The sequence below is a fragment of the Cervus canadensis genome, chromosome 29 (genome assembly GCF_019320065.1).
Source record: "Cervus canadensis isolate Bull #8, Minnesota chromosome 29, ASM1932006v1, whole genome shotgun sequence".
In the NCBI taxonomy this organism is placed as follows: Eukaryota; Metazoa; Chordata; class Mammalia; order Artiodactyla; family Cervidae; genus Cervus; species Cervus canadensis.
Genome location: NC_057414.1, coordinates 25,924,397 through 25,935,306, shown reverse-complemented (window position 1 = coordinate 25,935,306; position 10,910 = coordinate 25,924,397). Strand labels below are relative to the sequence as shown.

General features: G+C 38.5%; 1 protein-coding gene across 1 annotated transcript; it reads right to left on the bottom strand.

Moving 5' to 3' along the window:
* Positions 1-465: 465 nt before the first annotated feature.
* Positions 466-1,559, bottom strand: LOC122431163 (olfactory receptor 8B12-like). Its single transcript, XM_043452290.1, has one exon. The coding sequence runs from the start codon at positions 1,551-1,553 to the stop codon at positions 612-614; it is 942 nt and encodes a 313-aa protein (XP_043308225.1). The 5' UTR covers positions 1,554-1,559; the 3' UTR covers positions 466-611.
* Positions 1,560-10,910: the final 9,351 nt, after the last annotated feature.

The following is a 10,910-nucleotide window of genomic DNA, read 5'->3' as shown; positions in this document are numbered from 1 at the left end:
AGTATCTCGGATTTACATACTTGCCACCCCCACACCACAATTTTAACATAGCTCTAATGTCATTGGTCAAAATGCAATATTCAAAAATGACATGTTGTGAAGTAAAGTAAATTACTATAAGCAGAATCAGACTTTAATATGCTGATATATCTTACTTAAAAATGAAATCTGCAAGGGCAGCAACAAAATGAAGCAAGAAAGCATAGCATAAAGGAAAACAAAGTAAATTAGAATTCAAGGGACTTGATTCCAGTCCCAACTGTGGCACCAGGTAGCTGTATGGGCCTGGAAAACATATATAATATTTCCAAGTCTCCAACATCTGCTATTGAGGAGATTAGGTTAAATTATGTATAAATTATAGATTTAATGGGTTACATATAATTTAACCCATTCAAAATTAAATTATCAATGCTTGTAGAAAATTTTCATAAAATAGTCTTGGAACACTAAAGGTGGGTTAAGGAACATGGAAAATAGGTCTGTACTAAACATTGATCTAAATGTAAGGACTTAAAGTTCTCTCTATATATAAAAGGGAAAAAAACTGGAATTTGCATTCTTCATTGAAAACACTGATAAACAAAGCATTGTATCTTTTTCTTCAAATATTACTCCTTTCTCAAGAAATTAATTTTCCCCAAGGTTTTCCTCAGGGCAACTTTGACATCCTTGTTCCTCAAACTATATATCAGTGGGTTTAACATGGGCACCACAATGGTGTAGAACAGGGAGGACACTTTCCCTTGGTCAAGGGGCAAAACAGAAGGTGGTTTGAGATACACAAAAGCCCCAGAACCAAAGAAAAGGAAAACCACAATTATGTGGGAGCTGCATGTACTGAAAGCTTTGGACCTGCCCTCAGTGGAGTGAATGAGGAGGATGCTGGAGAGGATTAGAGCATAAGAGATGGAGATGGTGACAGTGACCATTCCAATAACAGTGGTCACAACTATGAAGACCACCAGTTCGTGCACATAAGACCTGTTGCAAGCTAGCTCAAGGAGAGGAGGGATGTCACACACAAAATGATTGATAATGTTGTCAGCGCAGAAGATCAGACTTGCTATGCTTCCTGTGTGGGCCATGGCCCCTGAAAACCCCATCACATACACACCCAACAAAAGGAGTAAACAGACCTTAGGAGACATGGTGACTGTGTACACCAGTGGCTTACAGATGGCAACATAGCGGTCATACGCCATCGCTGACAGGACGAAGGACTCAGAGATGACAAAGAAGCAGAAGAAACACAGTTGAGTCAAACACCCTGCATGCAAGATGGTGTTCTTCTTTGAGACAAAACTCATCAGCATTTTGGGAGTGATGGTAGTGGAGTAACAGAAGTCTATGAAGGAGAGGTTGAAGAGGAAGAAGTACATGGGGGTGTGCAGGCGAGAGTTCAGCCCAATCAGTGTTATCAAGCCCAGGTTCCCCACTACGGTGACCATGTAGAAACCTAGAAACAGGAAGAAGAGGGGGATCTGGAGTTCTGGCTGGTCTGTTAAGCCTGCAAGGATGAATTCTGTCACTGAAGAGTTCTCAGCTGCCATCCTCCCCTGGGGAAAAGGTGGTCCATGGGGAAAAGAAAAGAGAACCATTTTGAGAGAAACACCACTACCACCCTCCCAGTACCCACCTCATATTCTTGAGAATGGAATCCACAAAGACATTTGAGCCTTAGTGTGGAAGGAAGGTTTTTACTGTTTGCCATGGAGCTACTTTAATAGCTAAGTGACTCGAAATTCCAGAGAACAAGGGGTTAGACTTTGCCTCCAGAGTGACCACATGGCACTTCTAGAAGAAACAGAAATTTATTCATATTCCAGTTCATTCAAAAATAAGAGATATCTTTTAGATCTTTAAGTCAGTCCATTTTCTGTGCCCTCTCTCTCCTACTTCTGTTTGACATTGGGGACTTTCCCTTGACTGGCAGAAGACACTGTGACTTCTCAGAGCTCCCATCTCTGGGCCAATGTTGACAAATAAAGAAGGAGAGCTCATATTTTTCCAGGATCTCCTGTCTCTAGTGGCTTTAGGTTTAATGATAATTTTTCAAGCTGGCACTTAAATTTAAGTGGCTACTATGTGAAGCTGTGTACTAAGAGCTACGTGACAATACTATTATCCACATTTTGCAGATGAGAAAGCTGAGTTAAGTAACTCACCCAAAACTCAGCCCTAAAACTACTGAGTAGCTGCCAGAAGGTGAACTTGGGCAGTCTGACTCACAGTTTGCACTGGTAACCACCGTGTTACATGACTGACCAGTGCCAAACACGTACTCACCTTCCTTTAGATTAGAGCTGTAATGCCATACCCCACTGTCTCTTGTCCACAACTGTCCTGGGAAAGAAAATGACCATAGTGAATTGAAGATGGCTGCTTTGAGCTCAGAACTCTCTCCTCACAGTCTGGTCCTAAGAATCAGAATCTCTGATTTATCTTGTATCTCATTCTGCTTTGAAGAGCATGTTTCCAATTACTGGTTTGCTCAAAACCCCTCCAGCTACGAGGAAGGAGACAGCACCTTTGTTTTATTAGGATTGTGGATCTCAGTGACTTGATTATTCAGAGACTCCCTCAAGACCATTTCCTGAGAGATTACTTTCCCAGGGATAAAAATGTTTGCTTATACCCTTGATATTACTTGCTTTGGTTTTTAAAGACAGTTTCTTTCAGCAAACAGTTATCTGGGAAAAAAATCATTGTGAAAAATGACCATTTCCTGAATATCCATTACTGTGCCTGACAAAGACCTTTTACACTTTCTGGCTGCCAAGACTGAAAACATCATGCACATATATTCTATTTCTCATAATAATGATATTCATTTTACAGGTAAGTTGTTCACAGAGACAATGTGTTTCAGAGCCCATGTGCCTGGGTCTGTCTAAATTTAGGACCCTATATATAATCACTAGATTAAACTTCCTCTTGTTGAGGATCACTGGAATCCTTAAAGCCTTCTGAAATCTGGCAATTTTGGGGAAAGTAACAAATAAATATGAAATGACTTCAATAAAAACAAGAAGTGAATATGTCAAGAAACAATTAACGCTAAGGGTTATCTATTATAATTTTTTTTTTTGGAGGGTGTGTTTGTTTATTTTTTCCCCCATTTATTTTTATTAGTTGGAGGCTAATTACTTTAAAATATTGTAGTGGTTTTTGCCATACATTGACATGAATCAGCCATGGATTTACATGTGCTCCCCATCCCAATCCCCCTCCCACCTCCCTCCCCACCCCATCCCTCTGGGTCTTCCCAGTGCACCAGGCTCGAGCACTTATCTCATGCATCCAACCTGGGCTGGTGATCTGTTTCACCCTTGATAATATACATGTTTTGATGCTGTCCTCTCAAAACATCCCACCCTCACCTTCTCCCGGAGACTCCAAAAGTCTGTTCTGTACATCTGTGTCTCTTTTTCATGTTTTGCATATATGGTTATTGTTACCATCTTTCTAAATTCCATATATATGCATTAGTATACTGTATTGGTGTTTATCTTTCTGGCTTACTTCACTCTGTATAATGGGCTCCAGTTTCATCCATCTCATTAAAACTGATTCAAATGAATTCTTTTGAATGGCTGAGTAATATTCCATGGTGTATATGTACCACAGCTTCCTTATCCATTCGTCTGTTGATGGGCATCTAGGTTGCTTCCATGTCCTGGCTGTTATAATTTACAGTAAGGTACGCTTCCCAGGTGGCTCAGACAGTAAAGAGTCTGCCTGTGATGCAGGAAAATCAGATTCAGTCCCTTGGTCAGGAAAATCTCTGGAGAAGGAAACCCACTCCAATATTCCCACCTGGTAAATCCTGTGGACAGAGAAGCCTAATGGGCTACATTCCCTGTGGTTGCAAAGAGTCAGACAAAACTGTGCAACTAACACTTTCACTGTTCACTTTCATTCAATAGTGTATTCATATTTCATTCATTCTAGGAATAACTGCACTGTCCAGCAAACAAGAAGATTTCTCTGATTCTCTGCCCTTATCTTCTCATAGGGTGTAAGTCTAGTGGTAGCAAAGGTTCTCTATCAAGTACTTCGTCTTAGCATCTGTCAGAAGCAGCTTTTCTCTTAATTAAAACTCCCTTTTGGGAAGACCCAGAGGATCGGGTGGAGAAGGAGGTGGGAGGGGGGATCGGGATGGGGAATACGTGTAAATCTATGGCTGATTCATATCAATGTATGACAAAACCCACTGAAATGTTGTGAAGTAATTAGCCTCCAACTAATAAAAAAACAAAAAAAAACCAAAAAAAACACAAAAACCAAAAAAACCCCCAAAACTCCCTCTGGCCGTCCCTACCTTCCACCCACTTTTAATCGAGTGCTCCTCTCTATTGACTTTCTAGCTTCTCAAGTTCTCAGGCTGAATCCTCGTAGATCAGATTCCCAATCCAGGGATATCTCCAGATTTGTTCTTCCTCTTTGGTTTGCTTTTCTGTCTTGTGTCTTCTACTTCTCAACATAAACTTCTGCCTTGTCAAAAATTGTCATTAGATTAAAGCCTCAATGCACTAGTGTTGTTGTTTTACTGAATGATGTCAGATGATGCATGACTGTAGGTGAGATTTTCAAAGTTGAGGTGCTTGTGGAAGAAATTATATATGGAAATTGATACAGTCACTATGAAGGACGTTATGGAGATTCCTCAAGTAGGAGTAAAACTATCCTATGACCCAGTAGTCCCACTACTGGGCATATTCCCTGTGAAGACCATAATTCACAATACACAGTGGAAACAGTGGCAGACTTTATTTTTGAGGACTCCAAAATCACTGCAGATGGTGACTTCAGCCATGAAATTAAAAGACACTTGCTCCTTGGAAGAAAAGCTATGATCAACCTAGACAGCATATTAAAAGGCAGAGGCATTACTTTGCCAAGAAAGGTCTGTCTAGTCAAAGCTATGGTTTTTCCAGTAGTCATGTATGGATGTGAGAGTTGGACTATAAAGAAAGCTGAGCGACAAAGAATTGATGCTTTTGAACTGCGGTGTTGGAGAAGACTCTTGAGAGTCGCCTGGACTGCAAGGAGATCTATCCGGTCCATCCTAAAGGAAATCAGTCCTGCATATTCATTGGAAGGACTGATGCTGAAGTTGAAACTCCAATAGTTGGGCCACTTGATGCGAAGAACTGATTGATTGGAAAAGACCCGAATGCTGGGAAAGATTGAAGATGGGAGGAGAAGGGGACAACAGAGGATGAGATGGTTGGATGGCATCACTGACTCCATGGACATGAGTTTGAGTAATCTCTGGGAGTTGGTGATGGACAGGGAGGCCTGGTGGGCTGCAGCCCATGGGGTCTCAAAGAGTCAGACACGAATGAGCGACTGAACTAAACTGATGACAAGAAGAAATGTTTTTTAAAGCAAAAGTATTAGACAAATAAAAAACAAAGATTGAAGAGGTTATTTGCAATTTATAGACTTTCATAGAAAACAAAAGAGTCAGTTCTTTGCATCAGGTGGCCAAAGTATTGGAATTTCAGCTTCAGCATCAGTCCTTCCAATGAATATTCAGGACTGATCTCCTTTAGGATGGACTGGATGGATCTCCTTGCAGTCCAGGGGACTCTCAAGAGTCTTCTCCAACATCACAGTTCAAAAGCATCAATTCTTTGTCGCTCAGCTTTCTTTATAGTCCAACTCTCACATCCATACATGACTACTGGAAAAACCATAGCTTTGACTAGATGGACCTTTGTTGGCAAAGTAATGTCTCTGCTTTTTAATATGCTGTCTAGGTTGGTTATAACTTTTCTTCCAAGGAGTAAGCATCTTTTAAGTTCAAGGCTGCAATCACCATCTGCAGTGATTTTGGAGCCCCCCAAAATAAAGTCTGACACTGTTTCCACTGTTTCCACATCTATTTGCCATGAAGTGATGGGACCAGATGCCATGATCTTAGTTTTCTGAATGTTGAATTTTAAGCCAACTTTTTCACTCTTCTCTCTCACTTTCATCAAGAGGCTCTTTAGTTCCTTTCCGCTTTCTGCCATAAGGGTGGTGTCATCTGCATATATGAGGTTATTGATATTTCTCCTGGCAATCTTGATTCCAGCTGATGCTTCATCCAGCCTGGTGTTTCTCAAGATGTACTCTGCATAAAAGTTAAATAAGCAGGGTGACAATATACAGCCTTGACATACTCCTTTCCTGACTTGGAACCAGTCTGTTTTTCTATGTCCAGTTCTAACTGTTGCTTCCTGATCTGCACACAGATTTCTCAAGAGGCAGGTCAGGTGGCCTGGTATTCCCATCTCTTTCAGAATTTTCCACAGTTTGTGGTGATCCACACAGTCAAAGGCTTTGGCATAGTCAGTAAAGCAGAAATAGATATTTTTCTGGAACTCTTGCTTATTCGATGATCCAGTAGATGTTGTCAATTTAATCTCTGGGTCCTCAGCCTTTTCTAAAACCAGCTTGAACATCTGGAAGTTCATGGTTCACGTACTGTTGAAGCCTGGCTTGGAGAATTTTGAGCATTAATTTACTAGCATGTGAAATGAGTGCAATTGTGTGGTAGTTTGAGCATTCTTTGGCATTGCCTTTCTTTGGGACATCTTCTTGTCATGGAGATGTGTTTATTGTGTTATCCTCTCCCTTCTCCAATAATTTAACCACACACCTTGGACTTGAAGATGATATTACTTTTAATCTTTATTAATCTTTTTAAAAATATTTCAATCCACCTCACAATCTTGATTTATCTTTCATTCTTGGGAAATTATAGATTTTATAGTTTTGCACAGGGATATTTCCTTTATGAAATAGGACACATGTTCCTGAAATGTAATGCTTAAGATAAAAATTTGTTTCAAGAGCTTTGAGGGTATACTTGTAACAAGGATGAGTCCTGAGGGAGCGGCACAATCAAAATATTTTTCATTATTACCACTGTAAGTTTCCACATATAATTTCTTTTTTTTGTTTTAATTTTTAAACTGGTTTATTTATTTTAATTGGAGGCTAATTACTTTACAGTATTGTGGTAGTTTTTGCCATACATTGACATGAATCAGCCACGGGTGTACATGCGTCCCCCATCCAGAACCCTGTTAGCCTCTCTCCGCATCCCATCCCTCTGGATTGTCCCAGTACACTGGCTTTGAGTGCCTTGTTTCATGCATGAAACTTCGACTGGTCATCTATTTCACATATGGTAATATACATGTTTCAATGATATTTTCTCAAATCATCCCATCCTTGTCTTCTCCGACAGAGTATTGAAGTCTGTTCTTTATATCTTTGTCTCTTTTGCTGTCTCACATATAGTGTTGTCATTACCATCTTTCTAAATTCCATATATATGTGTTAATATACTATATTGGTGTTTTTCTTTCTGACTTACTTCACTCTGTAATAGGCTCCAGTTTCATCCACCTCATTAGAACTGCATTCTTTTTAATAGCTGAGTAATATTCCATTGCATATATATACCACAGCTTTGTTATCCATTCATCTGCTGATGGATATCTAGGTTGCTTCCATGTCCTAGCTATTGTAAACAGTGTTGTGATGAACACTGGGGTACACATGTTTCTTTTAATTCTGGTTTCCTCAGCGTGTATGCTCAGCAGTGGGATTGCTGGGTCATATGGCTGTTCTTTTTCCAGTTTTTAAAGGAATCTCCACACCTTTCTCCATAGTGGCTGTACTAGTTTGCATTCCCACCAACAGTGTAAGAGGTTACCTTTTCTCCACACCCTCTCCAGCATTTATTGTTTGTAGACTTTTTGATAGCAGCCATTCTGAATGGCATGAGATGGTACCTTATTGTGGTTTTGATTTGCATTTCTCTGATAATGAGTGGTGTTGAGCATCTCTTCATGCATTTGTTAGCCATCTGTATGTCTTCTTTGGAGAAATGTCTGTTTAGATCTTTGGGCCATTTTTTGATTGAGTCGTTTATTTTTCTGGTATTGAGATGCATGAGCTGCTTGTGTATTTTTGAGATTAATTCTTTGTCAGTTGCTTCATTTGCTATTATTTTCTCCCATTCTGAAGGATGTCTTTTCACCTTGCTTACAGTTTCCTCCATTGTGCAAAAGCTTTTAAGTTTAATTAGGTCCCATTTGTTTATTTTTCTTTTATCTCCATTATTCTGGGAAGTGGTTCATAGAGGATCTTGCTGTGATGTATGTCAGAGAGTGTTTTGCCTATGTTTTCCTCTAGGGGTTTTATAGTTTCTTGTCTTACATTTAGATCTTTAATTAATTTTGAGTTTGTTTCTTCATACACACATATATTCTTATGTATACACCCAGGAAAAATACATTCAAGAAGTAGATTACTACATTAAATATATTATTTAAGTATTCATAATACCGAGTGCCTACTCTGTTGCAGGCATATCTTCTCATGCACATATTTTTCTTTGACTGCTTGGTATTTTTGTTTGTCTCCAATATTTAGTAGTCACTAAAATCCAGTCAAAACTAAATGAAGTCTTCATGCAGCCATGACTGAGTAACTCATACCAGACTCACCTTCCTACTGTAAAACCAGACTGGAAAAGTAGATATCATTCTTTAGATGTCTGACAACAGGCATCTCTGGGCTGGTATCTGTGATGGAAGGAAAACAAATCAGGTAAGTCTTATAATTGCCCAAGCTTTCATTTTGGCAGTCTAGTCAGACTCTGCCACCAGAGGGGTTGCCCAAGCAAAGCACAAAATTGCTACTAGTTGTAGAATCAGAGATCAGAACACAGGAGGCTTAGTCACTTCAAACTTATGAGGAAGAGGACACGAACTAGGTAAAGAAAGAGCTCCAGAAACATGAAAACAGTCCTCTTTTTTCTTCAGCTAATACTAAACTGTGAATGTATAGGGTGAAGTTCCATGAGGCCAAGTTAATAATAACTACTGCTGATTTGGAAGCTGAATGATTCCCAGAACTCACAGAAAGCCTGGAGATATCTGAACTTGCACCATCCAGCTTACTGAAACCTGAAGGAAAATTCAGTACAGGCCCATGAAAGATAATAGTTTAGGAGTAGTACTAAATTTGTCCAACTCTAAATTAGACCTTCTTTTAAAAATCTTAGAAACTTCAAAAAGATTAAGCTTATATGCTTGACTTAATGGTCATAAAATAAGCCATTAAAATTTGTAAAGGAGAGCAAGATAATTTAGAAGTTCAACAATGTTATAGTCATAATGTTTAGAATCCAATAAAAATCAGTACAAAAAGCAAAAAAAAAAAAAAAAAAAGAAAGCAAATCACAACCAGGGCAAAAGTCAGCCAGTAGAAACATACCAGAAATTATACAAATATTGGAATTAGTCAACAAGAACTTTAAAAAGGCCTTATACACACACTCAAGGGTGTTAAGGAAAATAAGAATGTAACAGAGTGAAAAAATGGAAACTACAAAAGAAAACCGAATGGAACATGAATAACTGAAAATGCTTCATGTGAAAAGAAAATTTGGTAGATGACCTTAACAGAACAGTAGACACTATGGAAGAAATAATTTAAAAACTTGAATATCTGGCAAGAGACAGTGCTGAAAGAGAGAGAGAGAGAAAGGATTCAAAAATAAACAGACTCAGTGCCTTGTGGTACTATATCAAGTGATCCAATGTAGCTTAACTGGACCCAAAGACTGGCATGGGTTAGAGAAAATATTAGAATCAAAGATGGCTGAAAATTTCCAACTTTGAAGAAAACTATAAACCCGCAGGATAGGCTCAATGAAGCTCAAGCTGAATAAACACAAAGAAAACCACATCAAATATCACCATAATCAAATTGCTTAGAATCAGTGTTTTTTAAAAAAAATATTATACCAACCAGCTTATAAAGACAAATTTCATAGAGGACCAAAAATGAAGATTATTGTTGACTTCTTGTCATAAAGAATACACACCAAAGGACAACGAGACAATATGTTTAAAATGCTAAAATAAAAACCTGTCTATCCAGAACTATATACAGAGAAAATATTCTTCAAAATTAAAGTGAAGTAAATTTTATTTTCCTTCAGAAAAGTAAGAGCTTAGAGAATTCATTGCTGTCATGTCTTCCCTATAAGAAATGTTAAAGGAAAATGACCCCAGATGGATATTTGAGTATACGCAAAGGAATGAAGATTGTTGGGAATAGTAAATATGTGTTTAAATATAAAAAAGCTTGTTTTCTTCTTCTTTTTTTTTTGTTTTAGATTTTATTTTATTTTTTTTTCTTTTTATTAGTTGGAGGCTAATTACTTCACAACATTTCAGTGGGTTTTGTCGTACATTGATGTGAATCAGCCATAGATTTACACGTATTCCCCATCCCGATCCCCCCTCCCACCTCCCTCTCCACCCGATTCCTCTGGGTCTTCCCAGTGCACCAGGCCCGAGCACTTGTCTCATGCATCCCACCTGGGCTGGTGATCTGTTTCACCATAGATAATATACATGCTGTTCTTTCGAAACATCCCACCCTCACCTTCTCCCACAGAGTTCAAAAGTCTGTTCTGTATTTCTGTGTCTCTTTTTCTGTTTTGCATATAGGGTTATCGTTACCATCTTTCTAAATTCCATATATATGTGTTAGTATGCTGTAATGTTCTTTATCTTTCTGGCTTACTTCACTCTGTATAATGGGCTCCAGTTTCATCCATCTCATTAGGACTGATTCAAATGAATTCTTTTTAATGGCTGAGTAATATTCCATGGTGTATATGTACCACAGCTTCCTTATCCATTCATCTGCTGATGGGCATCTAGGTTGCTTCCATGTACTGGCTATTATAAACAGTGTTTTCTTCTTTTAAGCTGTTTAAAAAAGATAACAGCTTACAGTAATTTAAACTTTCACTTTACCTATAGTTTCTAATTTTATGAAATGAATACCTATTGCATAAAAAAACCTGAAAGTAAAACTAAACATAC

Excerpts from the sequence above, each read along its gene's own strand:
- LOC122431163 (XM_043452290.1), bottom strand. The coding sequence starts at position 1,553 with ATGGCAGCTGAGAACTCTTCAGTGACAGAATTCATCCTTGCAGGCTTA.